The following is a 22,731-nucleotide window of genomic DNA, read 5'->3' as shown; positions in this document are numbered from 1 at the left end:
GGAAGCATTCATCTCCGTCAAGTCATCTTCTGTTAATTCCTTTCGGGTGGTGTCTGTTAGCTCTTGAACTAATCCAAGATTTTGAAACCCTTCACCCCCAACCTTTTTTTTTTTTGCAATATTCTCAATCTCTTTCGTGATTTCCTTGATTGGCTCTGTCATAAATCCTGTGAAGTCATACACAACATCTGGACACAGTTTTCTCCAACAGGAATTTATTGAATTTATTGTTTTGAGCTTGATGTATTTCATGGCTTTTTCTGGAAAAACAAAGACATCTTAAATGGTGTAATACATCCAGATTTTCTTGATGTTCTCTCTAGAGGGATTTTCTTATATAGCATTGATGATCCTTTCCATATAGTACCAGGTTTAATGAGCCTTAAGGGTCCTTATGAGACCCTGATCTAGAGGCTGAATTAGAGACATTGTGTTTGGGGGCACATAGACAAAGTTTGATGCCTTCAGTGTTGAACTCATGTGGTTCTGGGTGGCTGGGGGCATTGTTTAATATCAAAAGAACTTTAAATGGCAATCCCTTACTGGCAAGTTACTTCTGACTTCAGGACAAAGCATTAGTGGTACCAATCCAGTAAAAGGGTTCTTCTTGACTAGGCCTTGTTTACAACCAAAATGTTGGCAGCTAATGTTTATCATTTCTCTTCAAGGCTTGAAGTTAGCAGCTTTATAGATATGGGGAATCCTGGTCATAAACCCAAGTGCATTTGTGAAAACAATAGGGTTAGCCTATCCCTTCCTGCATTAAATTCTGGTGCTTATTTGTCTTTCTTAATAATGTTAATAAATATCCTTTGCATTATTTTTCTCCTTAATAGAGCACTTTCATCTGCATTAAAAACCTGTTCGGGCAGATATCCTTTCTTCTCAATGATTTTCTTAATGACATCTGGGAACTCATCTGCTGCAACTTGGTCAGCAGAAGCTGCTTATCTTGTTATCATGACATTTTCTCTTTTTTTTTTTTTTTTTTGAGACGGAGTCTCGCTCTGCTGCCCAGGCTGGAGTGCAGTGGCCGGATCTCAGCTCACTGCAAGCTCCGCCTCCCGGGTTCACACCATTCTCCTGCCTCAGCCTCCCGAGTAGTTGGTACTACAGGCGCTCGCCACTGTGCCCGGCTAGTTTTTTTTTTTTTTGTATTTTTTAGTAGAGACGGGGTTTCACCGTGTTAGCCAGGATGGTCTCGATCTCCTGACCTCGTGATCCGCCCGTCTCGGCCTCCCAAAGTGCTGGGATTACAGGCTTGAGCCACCGCGCCCGGCCTATCATGACATTTTCTAAGCCAAACTTTTTTCTAAAATTATCAAACCATCCTTTGCTGTCATTAAATTCTCCAGGTTTAGATCCTTTGCCTTCATTTTGTTTTAAGTTATCATATAATAACTTTGCTTTTCCTCAAATTATATTAAAGCCTCTAGGTATGTCTTTCTTGTAGCAATCCTGCACACACATAAAAGCTACATTTTCAGTACATGATTAAAAGATATTTCACTAAAAGTGCTAAGGTTTTCATGTCTGCTGGTATAGCTGCAGCCACAACTTCATGAATTCCTTTTTCTTTTTTTTTTTCTTTTTATAATGGTCCTTTTGCTGGATTCATTTATCTTCAAATGATGGGTAACTGCAGCAGCAGACCTTAATTTATGCTCCCTAATAAGAAATTCAACTTTTTCTTGTTAATGTCATGACTTTTCTCTGCTTCTTAGAAGCACTTCCAGCATAACTAGTGGTACTTCCTATGGGTTCCCTGGTGTGAATCAAGGTTTACAATATTGCACAGTGAAAAACACTTAAGAACTGCAAGAGATTACTTTTTATTGCGATAGGCAATTTACTGGAGAGACAAACTACTCACATGGAGATGATGAGCATCACATGGAACTTTAAGCAGTTACTTGCAACACTTGAGTTCACTGAAATAGCAACAAGAGGTGGCTATGAAATTATTATAGTAGTACAGTATGTACTACAGTTAATTTTATGCAGTTGTGATTTAATATTGCATCTTTACATTTCTCTCAACGGGGAATGACACCATGTAAGTCTGTGTGTGCATGTTTTGATAAATTTTAACCTTTAATAATGTATTGGTATATATTTTATGTTAGAAAATAACATACACTAGTATCTACACATATTTTATGCATTCATGAATACCTAACTTTTTAAATATTTCTAGCCTACATGGTTTATCTGTGAGTTTTTTCAAATTGTTACAAATCTTCAAAAATTTTTACGATATACTTGTTGAAAAAAATCCACATATAAGTGAACCCATACAGTTCAAACCTGTGCTGTTCAAGGATCAACTCTACTTTACTGACTCTGTCTACTCAAATGCTAATCTCATCTGGAAACACCCTCACAGATATACCCAGAAACCATGTATAATCTGGGCACCCTATAATCTACTAAAGTTGACACAAAATTAACCATTACAGACCTATATGCCCAGATGCTGCTGGGCATCTCCACCTGGACGGTTCATAGTCACCACAAGCATTGTGTGATCAGAGCTCATTTGGCCATCCTTTCTAACCTAGCTCTCTCCCTGCCCTGCTGCCCAACTGAATCTGCTTCTCCTCTTCTTTGTCCCTATATCAGTTAAATAATTTACCACAAAGTTTTTCCAAGCTAGAAGATCCAGAGTCATTTTGAGATCATTCCTTTTCCCCACCCTTTCAAAACAAGCTAGTATATAGATCTTATTAGTTCTATTATAGCTCTGAAATACGTTTTAAAAACTATCCACTTCTTTGCCCACAAGCATTTTTCACCTAGACTGTTACAACAGTCTTTTAAGTAGATTCATGGATCACTCTGCCCTTTATCATGCCAGTCCATCCTCAACAAAACCACTAGTCAATTCAGGCTACCAACCCAAAGCATCTCCTTTGCACCTTCAGGGGCCCACGCTAGCCAGGAAAGGACAGACTTGTCTGGCCTATGGGAAGGATTTTAGTTCCATGTCGTGGCCATGCTGGAGTTTGGGCAGAGGCAAACTGACAGCTCAAACTTAGCTCATGCAGATTAAAGACTTCCTCTGGCAGTGAGGAGTGGTTCAGGCTTAGCACTCGCTCAGCAGTGGGATAAGCCTACCTCCTGTGACAAGCAATGGGCATGTAGGTATGAGCCTGGCAACCCAACCTTTCCTGCTGATTTGGGGTTTGTCCATGGGGATCTTACCAGTAATCTTGTCTTGTCAGCTCTTGGCATCTTAGGATCGTGTAACACCTAGACTGATCTGGTTCTCTCTGGGTCATGTGTGGCATCAAAGGTGTTATTTTGGGTTTAAAAGTATCTTGTCTGAGGTTAATCAGATGAATGCCAAGTTTTCCTAAATATTCTACATTAAATAGAGGAAAGGAGTGGGTTATAAAATGAAAAGAAAGGCAAGTTATCATGGATTAGTTTCAGCTCAGGAAGGGCAGGTGGTGAGACACCTCTAACATTTAATGTGGAAACAAAAGGGGTGAAGAACACTGGCAAAGACGGGTGTAACTTTACAAACCTGCTCCCATGCCTAGTAATGCTCCAAGTCTGTCTTAAGTCCAAGTCTGTTTTACTGTTAATACTCCAAGTCTGTTTTAATGGACTCCAAGTCCATTTTAAATCTCTTTCAGCAAAACCAGTGAGAGTTCACTTCTGTGCCTCTTGGCTCTAGTTTGCTCAACAGATAAAGTTCAAGCTCTTCCAGCTCAGGTGAGACATCCTGTCCTTTGACTCCCCTGGGCTCTTGTAGAATTCACAGAAACCTGCCACTGGGTGTTGTATATATAGACCCTTCTCATCATTTGTCGATTCTACATTTGTGAATTCATCTACTCACTAACATTTATTTGTAACCCTCGGATCAATACTTGCAGTGATTTCATGGTGATTTTTGGACATTTTCAGAGTGTGACAAATGGGAGTCACTGATGTGACGCACATTCCCAACTAAGGTCAGTGTGCTCACTCCCTTCTTGTTTCGGCTCATATACTATAAACATGCCCTTTGTATAGTCTATTAATTGCCTTTTTTTTTTCAAATTTTTGTGCTTTTGGGTGGTAATTTCACTTTCAAATGGCCCCCAGATGTTGCAGTAAAGTGCTGTCTAATGTTCCTAAGTACAAGAAGACTGGGGGTATGCCTGATGGAGAAAATATGTGTGTTAGATGAGCTTCATTCATGCTTGGGTTATAGGGCTATTGGTGTGAGTTCAATGTTAATAAATCAACAATATAGTACATCCAGAAAAGGAAGTACATATACCAGTATGTACATGAGGCTGTTCTGGAAAATGCTGAAGTGACATTTGTAGTTCTTGAAGAAGCTATGGAAAAGATGGAAAAACAGCTAAATTTATGGATTCGTAAAATGACAACTGATTTTTAAAGTGTAGTAAAAAGAGTACTGTTGAGAAGTTGAAAGCCCAATAAATTTACAGTTATGTTACCCAGCACTGGGGAAATGTTAAATCCTTCTCTGCTAAGGTTTTATTATAAAGAAATAGTACAGATGACTAACTTGTAAGAAATATATATTAAATTAGGTGTCTTAAACAGAAACACAATAAAACAAGGTTATGTAGTGATGGGTTGATGAAAATGTTGTGACCTGAGGCTCACAGGAACCTAACCGTGTATTTCTCCTAGGAGCAATGGTTCAGTATTCACTAATTCAGTGTTCATAACAACTTTATAGAAAGGAACTACCACAAACAATGAAAATTGACTGTATATCACAGTTTCTGCTCCACATTATGTCTTCTTTGTATTAACACCTCTGCCTACTTGTGTTCCACTCCTATTCACTGGTGAATAAATGTGTGCTGTGAATAAAAGTCTTATGCAAGCAAGTTTTCTGCGAGGATACAATATTACTGGGAATTTTGAGCCTCAGCTGTGCATCAGAAAGATATAAGCTAGGTGACATCTAGGAGGCTGATGAATGGGATTATTAGAATGAAAGTAAACACTGTCTTTAAGAAAACCTACAAAGGATATAGTCTGCCTATGGAATGTCAAAAATTGTACTTCATCAGTTGTTCAAACTTCATGACTTTGCAGCATTCCAATGTTGCAAGGTCAGGTGTTTATTCACTCCTTGTGCAGTCAGCACACATTGATTTTGCCTTTGTGTCAGAATGTGACACTCCATTTGGTTGGGGTCTGTTTTATGCCTTTACATTTATCTTCCTGAGAAGGAACCATATGGCCAGTTTTTCTGTAACCAAATATCAAAAGACACAGGTGGAACAGTTTTATGTCTAAGAATTTCATGAAGAGTGTTTGGAATAATGTAAAAAAATTTTTTCCTTTTCAAATTTTTTTTAGTTGACAAATAATAATTGTACATATTTGTGGGGTACATAGTCATTGCATGTTTTGATACATATATAGTGATGAGATCAGGGTAACTGGCAGGAATCACCTTTGAATTCATATCATCCATATTCTCAGGACATCTGTAGCCTGGGGCTGCTAGAATGGCCATCACATTCTTTTCTTTCATGTAGAAGAGAAAGAGCGCCATTGAATTCCCCTTTTGCCTACTGTGAAAGCAAAACTTGCAAGTGACAGGGGAAAGTACAGTACATGAGATAAGGAGAGAGCAGAGTTGGGACAACTTTTGTAGGGGCATACGGTCTCCTGGGCTTCTGTGGCTTTGGAAGCCTGTGCCTGAGAATGTTTGAGAGCCTCTGCTTTCTTAAGGGCTCTCTCTGCTGATACTTAGAAGTGAAGCTCAGATTTCAAGGGTAGAAGGGAAGAGATTCAGAGTCGTTTGTGGCTACTTTTCATGGTCTAGTAGTGCAGCTGTAAGTCATTTCATCAAATCTTGATTTCTCGTTCACTTAACAAAAATAAAATGTAGCTAAAGAGTTTACTAAACCTTTGATAAAAATATTATGAATGTGTTTTTATAACTTCCAGATTTAAGGACAATTAAATTTAAGAAAAAAAATCCCCACTCATCACTTTAATCCCTTAGACCCAGGTTAAGGCACCCAGCCTGATAATGAATGTCTGTTGACAACAACTTCCTTGTATTTGAAGACAGTAGTGACTAGACGGTACCAAGGAGTCAAGGTCATGGCAGGCTATCTTGGGAGAAATCTCCCTCATGAAGCAAGTTTTCCATGTAAAGATGAAGCATGAAAATCAACATCTATTTTATAGAAAATAGGAAATATTTAATATATATAAATTTATTTGCCTTGGCAATTTATTTACAATTGATGATTGATACCAACAATTGAGGTAAAAATATACATGAGGTATAAATATAATATTTAAATGCAATAGCGTACTTTATTTCCATTGGCAAGATAACAATGAATAAAATACTGTGGTATTTGACAAACAAGCTTGATGCATCGTTTTTTCTCCTTTTTTTCCCTTTTCCAAAAAAGATGCACCGTGTTGTTATGTAGCGGTGATATGATTACTATGTGCACAAAAACAAAAAAGTCAGATAATTCGAAGAGAGGGAGAGTCAGAAATACAATCACATTTGTTTTTATTCTGTTTTAGGGATCTTCTAGGTCCTCGTTTCTGAGTGTGATTTTAGGCCAGCAGCATACGCATCCCTGAGACTCCTGAGAAATGCAGAATCTCAGGCCCAGCCCAGATTACTTGGAGCAGAGTCTGCAGTTTCACAAGATCCCCAGGTAATTCATGTGTATGTGAAATCTGGACAAGCCCCCCTCTGGGCGATACAAAGCCACTCACCCTCGTGTGCCTATCATGTTTTGCAAACACGTAGGATCCCATCTCAGGAGCAGGACCAGTGTTTAGCTGGACTAAACTTCACTAGCGATCTTGCTGATGCACATAAAGTAATCTGGCATATATGGTTAAATTAAAGATGTTATGGCAGAAGGGACTTTGTTTTGCTCACAAAGCATTGCCCAAAAGGAAAATTATGGATTTGCTGCTACCTTCTTAGGTAGACATGGGAATGAAACATTTCTAGGTCATAATTCAAACTGTATGATTTTCCTTGCACCATATCAAACTCATAGAAAGCTTTTTTATTCCTCTCAATAAAATAATTGCACATTGCTGATAACAGAAACATTATATAAATGCATATAATACAAAAAAACCTGAAAACACTCATTTGCTTTTCTTTTTTTCTCCAACACCATTGCTAAATCATATCAATCTCTATTATGAATGACTAAAGAAAATCTCTCTCCCTGAAATCAAACACACAATAAGTTATCTTTCTCTCCATTGCTGTTGAATTACAATAAAAAGCACATTCGATCCATTAGCAGTTGGCTAAAGGGAGTCAATTTGCTTAGTCTGTACAATAATAAATAAGGTTGGGTCAAATGCATAGGTAGGTTGGATTGGCTAGTGAAGAAACACAGAAGAATTAATAAACCTGACCATATTTTCTAAAACTAATCAAAGAACATAGTTTTGGTCTTATGTTAGTTAAAAACCCTGTCTTTCAGATTGTAAAAGGTTAATGAATTACATTTTAAGAGTATCCTACACATAGCAAAATATGAATTCCCTGAAGCTGTTATGATCTAGGGTTTGAACGGAACGGTCACCATCTCCCTTTGTGTGGTGTCTGAAGTTAAATTCAGTGCAATAAGGAAACACCAATTAACTGTGACCAAATAGGCCACTGGTCAAATAGAATGACATTTAACAACATTATGAAATGTATTTATAAAAACTTGAGACAACACAGGGGCTTCCTTTGGCTGTGAATAAGTAAAGGCTATGGTATTCATCTCGACTTGGGGTCTGTAGTGGTGGGCATGGGAGTGAGAGGTATAGCTTCTGTTTCAGTCACTCGCACGGACTCCAGCGGTCCGTATCTCATGGAAATTCCATCTTACTGGGCCCAGTGGCAACTCCTCATCTAGCCTTAAATTTGGTAATGACTTCTCACCCTCCGCTTTGCTTTAAGGAGGAGTAATTATTCTTTCCCTGCTTTATCCCAGAACTCCACTCTCAGTTTTTGAATAACAGAAACCAAATGACACACAAGTCTCCTTTAACGTTCTTTCCCTTTGGTTAACTAATCTTTGGTTAGGCATCAGGGCATGTTCACACCTTGGTGTTAGCAGCAGGTCTGCACAGCTTACAGGACAGTGGAGAGATGGGGCCCAGAGCCACCTGGAAAGAACTATGTGAGGAAGGGACTCACTGAGTCAGACACCGTCCTTTTCAAAACACACAATTCTATATAAAATTGGTATTTTACATATATACAGTAAAGATGGAGATATACACACATATGTACATATGCTCTACATACATTTATTTACAGTTAAGTATATACGCTTCTTAGAAGCCTTTAAATAGCAAATTAGGCAATGCACAAGGAATAATCCATTTAATTTTAAGTAATATAGATAAATGTTCTCATTTTAAAATTATATTAGTAGGGATATAGCCATCTCCAGGAAGGCTAAGAAAGTTCTTGGAAATTCTTGCATCTCCAACATTCCAACTTCTTAACGTTTCCATTTTTAGGCATCAACCACGTCCGTCAGTTCCTCTTTCTCTCGCTTTCTCACGTGCACACTCTCTGCCATACGCGTTACTTTAGTTTCCTCTTCCCTGAGTTTGATGTCACACTGGGGAAAACTCAGATTTTAGTTTCTGGGCCCTCAGCAGTGAGGGGCTGGAAAGAGTTTCTAATCCTGGCAACTTCTGCGGCACACAGATGTCCAAAGCCTTTGCTGTACCATTCTGGGGAGTGACCTCTGTGGGGAAAGAAATCAGAAAGGAAGTGGGAAAGGTGTTTTTTCCAAATCACAGCAATTAGTCATGGTGGACAGGGCTGCCCTTGGGCCCCGATGACCAGTGCACCTGCACACAGTTCGGGCTGCTGTGTCAAGGGGCTCAGGACCTCATTCTGCCATCAGGGGCCTTGAAAACGTCCTGGCTGCTAAGTATTCATGCTCTCATTTCAGTACTCATCACGTGCTTTCAAATGATACCAACACCTCAGGGTAAAATGAAAAGATTCAGATGAAATCCAGAATTTACTGTGAAAACTCCGTTTTGTCTCCCCAGACCAAGAACTGGGTTTAGCACCATGAATGCCTTGAAGGGGTTGGATTTATTTTCTTCTCAAAGAACTACCAGAGGGAGCAGCAAAAGCGGGCAGGCATAAAAGAAATACACGGTCGGGCACGGTGGCTCATGTCTGTAGTCCCAGCACTTTGGGAGGCTGAGGTGGACAAATCACCTGAGGTTGGGAGTTCGAGACCAGCTTGGCCAACATGGTGAGGCCCTGTCTCTACAAAAACATATAAAAATTAGCTGAGTGTGGTGGTGGGCAGCTGTAGTCCCAGCTACTGGGGAGGCTGAAGAGGGAGGATCACGTGAGCCCGGGAGGTGGAGGTTGCAGTGAGCCCTGATGGTGCCACTGTACTCCAGCCTGGGCAACACAGTGAGAACTTGTCTCAAAACGAAACACAAGAGAAGGGAACTCTGATTTACTGAGTACCTACTATGTGTCAGGCTCTGTTGTTGGTGTGTGTTTCATGGGAGAAAGACAGAAATATAAGTGGGCATAAAACAGAAAATAAAAAAAGGCAAAGAGGTGCAGAATTTCAGGAAAGGGGGGAAGACAGAGGGGAGGCATACGTAGCCACCTAGGAAAGCACGCTAATGGCAATGAGGAAACAAATACCGTGAAATAAGAAATCAAGGTGACATCCCTGCTGGATGTGCTGTACAAGCTGAGACTCCCAAGATCTGAGCCTGCCATGAGGGGAGTCAGCACTTACTTCAGGTCTATCCTGCAGATGTGAGTCAGTCTCGACTTGCCAGAGCCACACGGTTCTATCAAGTACTGCGAGTCCATCACCACTGCTCGCACGCCACCCAGGAGCTGGGCTTCCTCGTGCTCCACAGAGAGCGACACCAGGGTACACATTCCTTTGGGCAAATCAGTCTTCCAGGTCCTGTAGCAAAACAATCCACACATCAGAGTCATGATGGAGGGAGGAAGAAGAACCTGAACACAGAGCTAAGGTTTGTGTGTTTATATTTTCCTGCCAACAACCTGGGCTTAGACTCCAATGCTAGTGACTTAGATTAAGCTAATGGCTTTCATAAGCTTGTGTAAAGTTTATACAGAGAATTTCAAAGCAAGGATCTCAGTCTGGGACTTTGAGGCCAGAAACGGTCTTGCAGCTTTCAGATCTGCATTTGGAACTGCCAGCTCTGCTTGGCCGTGGAGGCTCCTGCCCATTCTCATAGCGGTGGTTTTACAGTTTAGGAATTAGAATTCACCCATTCGATTCATTCGGCAGACATCAATTAAGCACCTAGATATGCCAGGCTCTGAGAAGACACCAAGCACATAAAGATAGACACAGTCCAGGAGGAAAAACTGACACTCTAAACAGAATTCTAAAAGCACCGAGGTAAATGCACTGATAAGGTTATGCATGGAGGGCTCTGGGATCACACGGAGGGGGCTACGGGAGGAATATGGAGAAGGCTTCCTGGAGGAGGGGATGCTCAAGGAGAAGTGAACTGGTACGCTTAGCTTGAAGGAAAGGAAACATATGTGGGCCTGCTTATTGTCTTCATATACTTGAGAGGCTCTTGAGTGGGAGAAGAAGTGAATATGGTTGATTTGACTCCAGCAGGCAGAGATAGAAAGGCACATTTCTGTGCAGGAGAGAAGCACTGTCTAACAATGTGCACTGTTCAGAAATGAAATGGGCTGCCCTGGGAGGCAGTGAGTTCCCTGTTCCTGGAGCTATTCAAGCAGAGGTGGCTACCCCTTGAAAAAAGGTTGTGAATGGGAGTCAGGAGCTATGCGAACATCTGTGTAACCACTTCTAACTTACCTTTCTGCCCCAGGGATCTATAGTAATAGATCGTATTATTAGAATTCCCATGATTTACTCCGCAAATTCTATTCCCTTACTAAGCTATCTCCTCCATGATTTCAGCCTGTCCTCCTACACCAGGAAGAGAAATGGTGATATGTGCTTGACAAGAACTTGGGAATAACCAAGCCCCACACAAACGCTCAGCGACTTCCATGCTGTGACTACTCTTTTCACGAACGACGATGTGATAAATCGTGACGACTGAAAGTTGTAAAGGTTTGTCAGAATAAATGGGAGAATCTCCAGCATCTCTCAGCGGAAGCTCCCAAGGAGCTAGCAACGGGTGTGACGTGAGAGACAAATGCAGCAATCCTGAAAGGTGACCAGCCTCATACGTGCTAGACTAGACTGGAAGATGCTCTGAAGACAGGAGGCATCTCAGCCCTGTGCCTCCTCACCACACTCGTCACTTTCCACCTCCTTGTATCCTACACATAAGGAATTCCTGTTGTTAGGAACCAGATCTGGTTCATTGTTAGCCCGTGGAGGACTGCATCTCTTCTCCTTCAGGGCCTCACGGTCCACTCCACTTCTTCAAGTCTTGGATAAAAATCAGTGCAGCGAGACCCCGCCCTGACCATTCTAATTAAAATTCCATCCCTTACTATCTCCCTATCTCATACCTCCCAGGATAAGTCAGCCCATCTCCCTTTCTTATTTTTTATGGCCTTTCCCCAGTGAACTACAAACCCCAAGGGAGCAGGAGAGTGGCTTTCTGCATTCACCTGGCATACCCAGAGCCTATCACAGTGCCTGGCACGTGGTCGTGACGGAACGAAGCACTGATAAATAGCAGGCTGGTGGGGTTGCTGGATGGATGGAAGGAGGGAGGTTCCACACACAGACTCAGGCCCTCAGCCTCCTCTGGAGGGAGGGAGGAGGCACGCTATGGCATGGCCCCATTCCTGTGGCAGCCATCCTGAAACAGCTATTCAGCTTTCCCCTTGTGGAGTGAAAGCATGAAGTTGAATTCTACCAGATGACTCATGTCCTATTAACTTTGGTACTATGCCACCCTTATAAACTGCCAGCATTCTCCACCAGGATCCCAAGGAAGCAGAGATAAATCCATGTATTATTTGGGGAAAACTGACGTTTAAAAGTCAAGGTTCCAAGGGCCAATTCCAAAGTCATAAAGAGCTCATGTGAAAAGTAACCTTTAGTTTGCCATCAAAACTGGTTTCATAAAGTGTTTTAAATATACATTTGGGAGTTTCACAATAGGTTCTTTTTACATTGCTGATCTGTGACATGAGACAGAGTTTGCCAAGATTTTCAATAAAAAAGGATATATTGATCTAATTACCTTTTATTCAGGTTCTTTAGTACCCTCGATTTCTGTTCTGGCTGATGCAATGCTGCATCTCTACTGTGCAAACTTTCTATGATTGGTTGAGCATCCCCTTCCAAACTCCGAGAGCAGGGGTCTGGAACTCAACCCTTACCTCAATCAGAAGCAATATTTCCTTGGCAGACACAGAATCAGCAAGCCTTTTCTGGACCTCCAGGGCAGTGCCAAGGTTTCTGAGCATGGCAACTAGCTATGAGCATCTGAAGTTAAAAAGATGGGTTCTGAAGTCATGCCTACCCCAGCCGTGAGAGTTACACACTTTCCCAGGGGAGAAAAACAAAATCAGAAGAAAAGCCAGTCAGATCCATTTGCATAATTTGGCAGAAAGTGCAACTGGACAAACAGCAGCTTTTCTGGGCCGTCTGCTCTGAGGAAATGAATAATATTTATGGCCTAATAAACTGTGTGCTCCACGAGGAGAGGGGCAATCAGAGAGCCCAGGCAGAGCTGTAGACTGGGTGAAAAGACACAGGAAGTCAGGCATCAACACAGAAAACTCAGATGTCACTGAGGGAAACAAGAGCCGGCTTAGTGTTCCCCATGGAGGCTGGACTTCGGTGGGAGCCACCAGGAAGTGCTCACATCTACAGCTTGTGTCCTGCCTTTGGAACAGAACATCATAAACCCTAGAGTCAGGCTCACCTGAGAACCACGAAGTCTCTGGAAGGATGGGGGGCCATGCTGTTCAGCACGTACTGGTAGATCTCTGTTTGCCGGTCTAGAGTCTCCACAACCTTCCACTGCACAAAGTCCTCGTCCCACAGGTGGCGCTCTCTCAGCACGCGGTTCAGGACCACCGAAGGGGGCGCTTCCACCTCCACCGAAGCCTTCCACAGCTTCAGGGGGTTCCCGTCGCCCACCTTGGGAAACACAATGTCAGAAGCTGAAGAGGCTGTCTGGGAAATGGGTCCAACATTTTTTGTTTGGGCTTTTAGTTTTTCTGTCATACTTTGCTGGGTGTTCAAAAACCATCACTGATTCTGTAAATTGAGAGAGATGCTACATACCTCAGGTTTAACATTTTAGTCCTTAAGCTTAAAAGAATAATAATGATGATAAAAATAATCATCACCAGCACACCCGGTGGTTACTGTGTGCCAGGCACTATTCTAAGCCATTTGGTTTTAAAATCAGCCTTCCTCTGACAGTGGTCCTCTTACAATGCCCATTTTACAGACGGGAAAACGGAGGCACAGAGAGGTGTGTGACTTGCCCAACATCACACAGCTAAGGGGTAGAGCCAGGACCGGGATCCAGCTGTCTGGCTCCATGGTTTACTCTCTGATTATACGCAACAGATCTCTGGACTGAGTCTTTGAATGGTTCATGTGCCTCAACTGTCCATGTGTGTGCCAAGCCCTGTGGACACAGCAGCTGTTTTCAATGCAAAAACACATGTCTGATGGTTAGCTGTGGCTTTCTGGGGTGATCTTTTTCCATCCTCTGAGATTACCTTTTTGAAAGCAAGATCTGTATTGTCTGTGCTGGAGCACGTGACCCATCCCTTGAACTTCTCCTTGGCTTCTTTCTGGAGGCCCTGGATGAGATGATTCAGGTAAGTGTGGGAAGTTGCCCCGCTCTCCTCCAGCTGCGTCCCCAGTTCTTCCAGGGTGGGCACGTGGAGCTCAGCCTCCACATACGAGTTACGAGACTGGGCCACCAACTCGTGTGGAACCTAGACCAACGGATGCACGAAAGGGCAACACACTGAGCCAAAGAAACGCTGAGACTCAGAAAGCAAAGCCATTTCACCCACAACCCGGCTCTGAGCCACGGGCCGAGGGCCACACGGCCGGAGATGTTTTCCTAAGATCACTGCCAAGGACGGGAGGGGCCTTCCTAAAGTCAGGAAATACAAATATGTTTCTGAGGCTGTATTTATTATTCAAAACATTGCAATGACTTCCCCTTTATTCTTTCCATTTCCCTTTTATTTTACCTTTAATGTCTTTTTATTCAGTTCGGCAAAATGTGGGCTCAGACAGCTTTACCCACCGTGAATAAGACTTAAAACAGATAGACTTGTGAAGGGAAACATCAAACAGGACTTGGGAATAGCTTTACTTTTTTAGCACACTTTTCCCATTGACAAATGCCAATTCTATCACAAAAGTATGCCACAAGTCTGGTTCACTTACTTCTTTTACATATCTGTGGCTGTATTCATAAGCTGTCATTGGTTCTTAGCAACAAAGATCCCTCAGTATTACACACACACACACACACACACACACACACACACACACACACAGATGTTTAACCTAATCAAGTCCCAAGGTAAAATCAAATAGCACATAATTGGCTGACTGGCCTTGAACCTGACAATGGCAGGTGATGCAACTGTTTGCATGAAAACCATCAGGTCTTCATACCAAGGGTATGAGTTCCTGATCAAAGCCTCAATTGTCTAGCTAGCTCCTCAGCTTTCTTGTAAGCAAACACCAGAGCTATAGCATATACGATTGTCATTGTAAAATCAGGAACAAACAGATAGAAACCATCAATGTAGCAACAATCCCAAGCGTCTTATCTAGTTCCAAGAGCGACTAGGGAGGCGGAGGTTCGAGCCTTTTGCTCACCTCAAAAAGTCTGTCGCATTCCATGATCATGTGCGCGAGCCCCTGAGCTGCTGCCAGATTCTCGTTGAGGTCCTTTTGATCTGGCTTCCCGGTGGCGTATTTCTTCTGTATGACTCTGTAATTGAATGTGAGTATGCTAAGCAGATCCCACACCAAATAGCTTGTCACAATACCAAACTCATCCCTTTTGTTTTCTGTTTATACCCAGATGCTGTCCAGATCCCAGGCTTTTGTGTTTCCAAATAAAAACAATGATCACATATCTTAGATATTCTGAATCAGGCTAACAGTCTGACAGTTCACAAGGAAACATCTTGGAAAACTAAAAGGGCAGGAAGAACAGCGGGGGATGAAATTAATCTATTTTTCCAAAGTTTCAAGCCCCTTAACTGCAAGCTCCTGTGCTTTGGTCTTAAATATAGCCTTCTAAAGATTGTAAAATACTACTGTGTGTATATTTTTCTCCTCACTCACACAGACAACACAAAACTCAAGCTTTCTGCATCACAGCTGGCATTCTTCAATGCTAACTCAATAATTCTATGAATCTGAGCCCGGTGAATTAGGGTGCCTCACAAGATTTTCTGATTATGAAAAGAGTGTTGACAAATCCTGAAGTTGAAATGTAGCATGGAGACATGTTTTATCTATCTGTAATCTATTATCTATCTCTCTCTATTATGTACCTATCAATCCTCTCTTTATCATCTATCTATTTATCATCTATTTAGCTGTCATCTATTATCTAATTTATCAATCTATCGTCGATCTATCTACCTACCTATCTATAATCTGTCTCTCTATCAATATATCCATTCATATCTATCTATCCATCCATCCATCCATCCATCCATCCATCCATCCATCCATCCATCCATCCAGTCTTATAAACTGTGGGAATGCCTGCTTTGGGATTACTGTTGTTACTGAGGAAAAAACCCACCGTGGAGAGCTTTCTTTCTTCAATAAATTAAGATGAAAGAGGGAGGGGGCCAGACACACTGCCAGGTTCATGGGCGTCATCTGATTCTCTTCCACCAAGTTGACGACGTCATTCAGGAAACACAAGAGCGTCTGCAGGACCTCCCTGTTCTCGTCGGCCAGTAGCAGGATGGCAGCCTGCACGGCCTGCAGCCGCTGCTCTTTGGAGACATCTGAGGAAAAGTGGATGCCAGGTCATTGGAGGAGCAGACACAGAAAGAGCCAGCTGGGAGGCATTGTGTAAGCTCCACCTCCCTGGTGCGAACGTACACCCAGAGTCATCACCACCACCAACAACCAGAGCAGCAGGAAAGGCACAAAGAAGTCAGTAATTGCTGAGGCCTTGCAGCTTATGGGAGGCAGAGCTGAGTCCCAACCCTTGCAACTGAACTCTGGATCCCGCAGTCTCAATGGCCAAGCAGGGTTTAGAAAGGGGCACCACCATCCTGGCTTTCTGTATTCTGAGCAATTAACCCACTCACCTGCTTTCAGAGGGCTTCTGGGTGAAGTTGGTGATTAGGACTCTGTCAACCTGGCATCCCTCTTGCCCATCCTCCCTGACAAACAGTTTGGGAAGCCCCTTTCAGGATGCCCAGGGCTCCGTGGGACATGGTTTGAAAACCACTGGGTTAGGGAACAGTAGCCTTGCCTTGCCTTTCTCGACCCCTGCCAGCCAGGCCATGATGGCAGTGCTGCACGATTCACCGGGAGTGGTGTTGAGCTGCTGCGACCTCTGACCTCATTCCTAGAGGGTCAGCTTCTCGAAGGGAAGCCTGTACCTCTTCCTTTTTCCTACAAATCTCCCAGGCTTGCTTTGCAGGATGCCTGCTATTGACTTCATGTGGAGACCCAGCGTCACCTGTTCCATAATCTTGGGGTTTATGGAAATTGAGGCTGTGCTTGGAGAAGAAAAACCAGGCTGCCTAAGGTTATGGGGGATATCTGGCCCTTCTCAGTCCCATCATCCTTGAAGGTGGTCCTCATGGTGGTGGTTGCCGGTTATGCAGGCTTACCAGGGAATTGGTTCCAACAATATGAGGTGAACTAAGTGGAAAACCACACCAAATGAGTGATAGGTGCTGTCTTTTGCTGCTCCCATCCGTGGCTGTGTTTATTTAGTGATCAGTTTAGTCCTCTCACTGCGAAAGACATTGTCGTGAGCTTGCTTCTGTCGACACTGTTGTCTTTCTTAAAATGCCATGTTCTGGTACGGGGGCCTCCACACTAGGGTGTCTGCACTCTCCAGGGGTGGGGAGGTGTGCTCCTGACAGTCTCTTGAGGTGTGAGAAGAAATCATTAGCACTCCCATGTGTGTTTATCTTTTCTCTTACCCATTAAAAATACTGATCGGGGGTGCTTTATAATGTGCATAGTACATTATGGTATATCCAGTATATTTATATTACTAAACATAAATACACATTCAGATATTTGCTACTGGCAGGAGCGCATGATAAAAACAAACTCGGAGCTGGCTGTTCTAGAAGGGCTGAGGTGTGACCTTCTGTGGGGATCCTGGCTGGCCCCAGGCTTTGTGGTCCCAGGGGGCTATGGATGCTGGATTCGCCTACATTCCCATGCCAGAGGCGTGACGTCACATCCCAGGGCTGACCACACTCTGGCCCTGATTAGCAAATCCAAGTTCCTGGAAAAGCCTGAGCATGCCTTCAGCGGTCTGAAACCTGTCCCCACTCCTCCCAGCATGTCCACTGTGTACTGGCATGAGATATACCTGGGGTTCACAGAGAAGAGCCATTTCGTTAAAATTATAGCAAACCCATTTTCTTACTCTCGCTTGGGGTGGAGCAGAAACAGATGGTACTAATGATCTCAAGCTTGTGAGAGGTGCTTGAGCCGCTGAATTGTTTTAAATATGCTGCTCCAGGTAAGGTGTCCAGTGTGTATACATTGTTTAACTTTACTAAGCTGCTTTTCCATGCCAACATTTTTTTCCCAGCCATCATTTTTGAAGAGTTGCCTGTCATCTCTATTTGTTTTCTCAGTTTCCTTTCTATTCACTTATTCTTTTATCCCTCCGAAAATACTTCCTGTCCATTATTGTTATTATTATTATTATTTACTAAAAATGCTTGAAATACCTAAATTCAGCATTTGTTTTGGATCCTATGCTCTTTCAGCTTTCTGTTACATACCACGCGGCTGAGGGTCCTGCCCCTTTCCTGACTCTAAGGGGATGATTCTAGGTTTGAATTTTTAAGTGTGGATAATTTGCAATCATATGGGAGATCCTGGCACCTCAAATTCAGAATCCTGTGGATTCTGAACCCTTCTGCTCTCCAATTTCCACTTCTTTCAATCATGAGGCCTTAAAGCCTTATGGTTGTCTTTGACTCCTCCATCCTTCTCCCTCCTCCAGATGGGTAGGACTCAAATATTTTCATTACCCATCAAACACTCCAATGTACTTCATCATTTGACAAAAGCCCAAGAAGTGGCATAGCTGAAAACAGAACTTCTCTGGAGGACTGGAGGAGGAACCGTTCCTCTCTGCCACAGTAGCAGTTTGGAAACTTTGACTCTAGGGTCTATGCATGGAATGTCTTCTCTTCAGTCTCACTGCTGGAAGTCCCTGCAGGCAATTCAGAACCTTGATTAGTATGCTGACTCCCTGAGCCTCCATGCTCGTCCAGTTCAGTGCCTCTTGTGCACCACTTCCAGATTCCTGGGTCAATCACACGGTGCTGATGGACTTTCTCCCTGTGGCAGATACAAGGCTGGCCACTTACTCAATTCCCATTCTTCTCTTCTTCCTCATTAAGAAAGCACATGTTCTGCTCAGGTGTGAGCTGCAATATACTCAGGGAAATGGGTCCCTCCCTCAGACCCAAACCTGCCCTAAACCAAAACTGGTATCCCAGGTCTTCTTTTTCAGTGTTTGGTTTAAGAAGTAAGCCACTTCTGCCTGAGGGGACCAAGAAAAATGCTAAGAGCTTCTGTAAGACGTATGTCCTTGATAAAAAGAGATACATGGCCAAGGAGAAGTGCAGTCACTCTCTTCTTGCCTTGGAATGTGATTTTGTGAAGACCTGATAAATATAAGTTGTGACAATTATACTGTGACCTTAAAGGGAAAGTCAAGAGAGGCTGACTTTAGCCCTGGCATCACTGAGCTGTGGGATACCCAACTCTGGAATTATGTGAGATAATAAAATTTACTTATTGTTTAAACGACTGTTCGTTGGATATCTGGTTCCGTCTTTACAGCTGAGAACATTGTAACTGTAAAGTAATATGAATTACTTTCTTTTTTATTCTTAAAGTTTGGAATGTCTAGAAAATAAGTCCCTCAACAACACCCGACAGTTCCCCGATGCTTAATGAATCAAGCATACACTCCTTGCCCTAATATTCAATGTCCTTCCTTTATGGCCCCAGTGTCGTTTTCAGTGTCATTTGGTGTCACTCTGTACATCTGCCATACATGCAAGCCAGATGAATACCCTGGGCTCTCCTGACATCAGTTTATGCTATCTGCAGAGCAGGTACCCAAAATGTGTTCCTCACATATCTCAGCCTTCAGTTGTCACTTCCTCCGTGAAGCCCTCATTCTTCATCTCTCTCTCCTTGGACTTTTCTGTAACCTTTCTATGGAACTTCTCCAACTTTGTAGTGTTGGAGTTATTTATGTTCATGCCTCATCTCCCTTATTGTAAGATCCTTAAGATCAGAGAGTGAGTCTCATCCATCCATATGCTCTGCCATGCTCAGCACGGTGCCCGGTACAGAAGCCACACTCTGTAAATGTTTGCTTAGCTAAAATAAAGCCTGCTTTGATCTGGCTGCTTGCTTGTGACTCAGAAAGGGCCAAAGACATTTATTTCTTTCAAGTAATGTGGCTTTAGCCTTAGACTAGTGTCAACTTTAGCCCAAGAACTGATTAAATGTAAAGATTCGTATCTGATACTTCCAAACCATAAGGGAGGCTTAATTGAAAAATGCAGTTCAACCTCTCACAGCAACAACATCAAGAACTCCCTGTTTGGGCTCTAGCAACTTGTGTCACTAATTTGACTTAACCTACTTACTTTGAAAAACTAATGTTTACTTAGTGGGTTGCCACCTTAATCTGTTTTCACAAGTGGTTCTGATTATAATCCTTCCTGAGTTTGCAGTATCATGGACTCCTTAAACACATTTTATACAGAATTCTCTATAGCACGGATATTCTTCAGATTGGATCAAGTCCATGTCAAGGTCCATTTCAGGCATATTTTGCTGAAAACTCAAAACTCAAAGTCCATGGGCCAAATGGCTTTTTTTCCCCCATGAATTGGGATCTGGGCCATCAAAATAATTCATAATGTTAACATTGTCATATCTAGCAAAGAGTCACAAGTTTAATTTCCTTCTTTTTTTTTTCTTAGACGGAGTTTCGCTCTGTCACCCAGGCTGGAGTTCAGTGGCCCGATCTCCACTCACTGCAACCTCTGCCTCCCGGGTTCAAGCAATTCTCCTGCCTCAGCCTCCCAAATAGCTGGGATTTTAGGCACTGGCCACCATGCCTAGCTAATTTTTGTATTTTTAGTAGAGATGTGGTTTCACCATGTTGGCCAGGCTGGTCTTGAACTCCTGACCTCAGACAATCCAACCACCTCGGCCTCCCAAAGTGCTGGGATTACAGGTGTGAGCCACCATGCCCAGCCCACGTGTTTATTTCTAATAACCCTATTGCAACCACTTATAGTAGGATATGCTGCTTAATCAACAATTGTTATTTTCAGGGATTATTTTAATTATACAGGCTTTGCTGACAACTTAACATCATTAAAAAAAATCCAAGTGAAAATACAAATAAGTTCATTTAAGCTTAATGAAAAGTGTGCTTACTTTTCACCAATGAAGATGCATTGTACTAAAATACATTTGTTTTTATTTGCTGTCATTTTAATTCATGTCACTTTGAATTTCCTATATCCCAAAGAAATGCTTACTTTTTTAAAAAATTGAAGAAGTTTTAATAAATACCTATATATAAAACAACTTCTATTGTGTCACTTTTCATTTTAAATTTTTGTAAATGTATTGGAAGTTTGTTTTAGATCGTACACAAAACTCTCTTGAGAAGGAATATTTTGATGTCAAAAAGGTATTTTCAAATGCATAAACAAATGGCCTGTGGATTTCCATACCAAACTTTGAGCAAAAGTTACTTCTGTAGAGGAGAATAGGATTACATTCATCTTTATGGATTGATGTGTTATTCGTATAATTAAAACTCAATCTATAGGGAATTATTTTCGTTACAGTGGAAGGATGCCCACGAGAACACCAATCTCAGTATTTCCACTTACACTGATAGATGTGGAGGAAGGTCTCGCTGAGCTTGTTGGTGAAAAGAGGCTCAGGGAGGTCCCGGAAGAACTGTTTCACCATATCCGCCACGTCATAAGCAGACTGGTCTTCATAGTTGACGTTCTCAGGGAAGTTCTCATTCATTTGGCGTAGGGCATGGATTCGAGACTTCACTCCTGACTTGCGAAAAAGACCCACCTGAAACGAAGCCATAGGGATGTGTCAGCCAGGCCACACTTGGTTGTAAGGAGGAGGAGGAAGCATGGGATGGGAACTGGATGAGCTGGAATTGCCTCCCAATTAGTACATGCTAAACTGTTAGTATAGCTACTTTAGGCAGTAGCCGAACACTGTCTTCTTCTCCTATGAAATGAAGATGAGAATAAAACCCCACCGCACAGGATTACTGTGGAGAGTAAGTGAGGAAATAGATGTGCATGTGCTCTGCGACCTATTACATCTTATCACACTGCAGATGTTATTATTATTTTATTCATTTATTCAACAAGTAGTGATTAAGTAACCACTGTGTACAGGCATGCTTAGAGTTCCTAGGTGTCATTAGTGAGCAGAGCAGATAAAATTCCCTGCCCTCTAGGGTTTACATTGCCATGGGGGTTTTGAGAAAGTTTGGTCAATGGGAGGTTTGGTGAAAACTATGTGGGTGGTGGATGAAAGAATCCCAGATAAACAGTCATATCCAGTGCCCTGCAGGGGAGTTTTACGGGGAATATGTTCGTGAAACAGAATAATATCCTAAGTACATATTTTGATTTAAGGGATTTATTTACTTTTTCTTCTTTGGAATTCTTGGCACTTACTTTTCTACCTGTTTGTTTTTATGCTATAAGCTATGGCTCTAGTGAGAATGAGTCCTGCGTGGCTTTTTCTTCAAACCTCGAGATAATGTCATATCATGCCTTTTTCATCTTAGAGCCCAGGCTCCTCCCTTACTTGATAAATAAATGGAACATTCAGGCATCAAGGACAGAGTGGCCCTAATGAGAATGACTGAGGCAGAGCAGAGCCCGGCAAGAATGAAGACCCTGCAATGGTTGGGCAGGTTAAGCTCTAGGCCCTCTAGAGGAACTTCCTGTGCTGGACTTAGCCTGCATCCAAAAAGGAACTGAACTTTTCTGCGCGCCCTGGCTTATAGGGAAAAACATGTCTGCTATTTTTTAAATGCCTATAGGGAGTTGATTTGCTTCAACCCTCAATTTCCACAGCTGTCATTCCCCAGTGGCTCAAGGGTTGGCCCACTTGTGCAAAGCAAGGTAGAACCTTCCTGAGTTGCTCGTCAGGTAGACGGTGGACGCTAGTGTCAGTCACTGATCTGCCTCCCTATGCCTGCAGGAATGTCTAACATAGGCCATCTTACTGACCACGCTGTGTGCCAGGCCGGCCTCCACCCGAGTTTGGTATCTGACAAAGGCTGTCCTGATTGCTGCAACAAATGGAGAAGAGCCCTCGTTTTTTTAAAAATTGTGGTAACAGCAAGGGAAGGATTCCAAGCCATTAGAGCATACTCAGGTTTTTGTATATGTCAGCTGAATGGATCACAGAGGAAATTATACACTGCTACTTTTTGTGGCCATAAAAACAGAATTCTTAGTAATATTTC

At 42.5% G+C, this 22,731-nt stretch overlaps 1 protein-coding gene across 10 annotated transcripts in view; it reads right to left on the bottom strand.

The window, feature by feature from the left end:
* Positions 1-6,171: 6,171 nt before the first annotated feature.
* LOC105486007 (StAR related lipid transfer domain containing 13) overlaps positions 6,172-22,731 on the bottom strand; it is a 553,767-nt gene continuing 537,207 nt past the window's right edge. For 9 of the 10 annotated variants that reach the window (XM_011748647.3, XM_011748641.3, XM_071081474.1 and 6 more), the window contains 7 exons: positions 21,110-21,308; positions 15,760-15,970; positions 14,817-14,931; positions 13,691-13,912; positions 12,880-13,097; positions 9,768-9,944; positions 6,172-8,735 (listed from right to left, as the gene is read on the bottom strand). In XM_011748647.3, the coding sequence (XP_011746949.1) occupies positions 8,618-8,735; positions 9,768-9,944; positions 12,880-13,097; positions 13,691-13,912; positions 14,817-14,931; positions 15,760-15,970; positions 21,110-21,308 (1,260 nt within the window). In that variant the 3' untranslated portion in view covers positions 6,172-8,617. The remainder of the gene's footprint in view (positions 8,736-9,767; positions 9,945-12,879; positions 13,098-13,690; positions 13,913-14,816; positions 14,932-15,759; positions 15,971-21,109; positions 21,309-22,731) is intronic. The other variant, XM_011748646.3, reaches the window with a different exon arrangement.

Source organism: Macaca nemestrina, chromosome 16 (assembly GCF_043159975.1).
Source record: "Macaca nemestrina isolate mMacNem1 chromosome 16, mMacNem.hap1, whole genome shotgun sequence".
Classification (NCBI taxonomy): Eukaryota; Metazoa; Chordata; class Mammalia; order Primates; family Cercopithecidae; genus Macaca; species Macaca nemestrina.
Note: the sequence above shows the minus strand (reverse complement) of the source record. Positions and strands in the feature narration are given on the sequence as shown.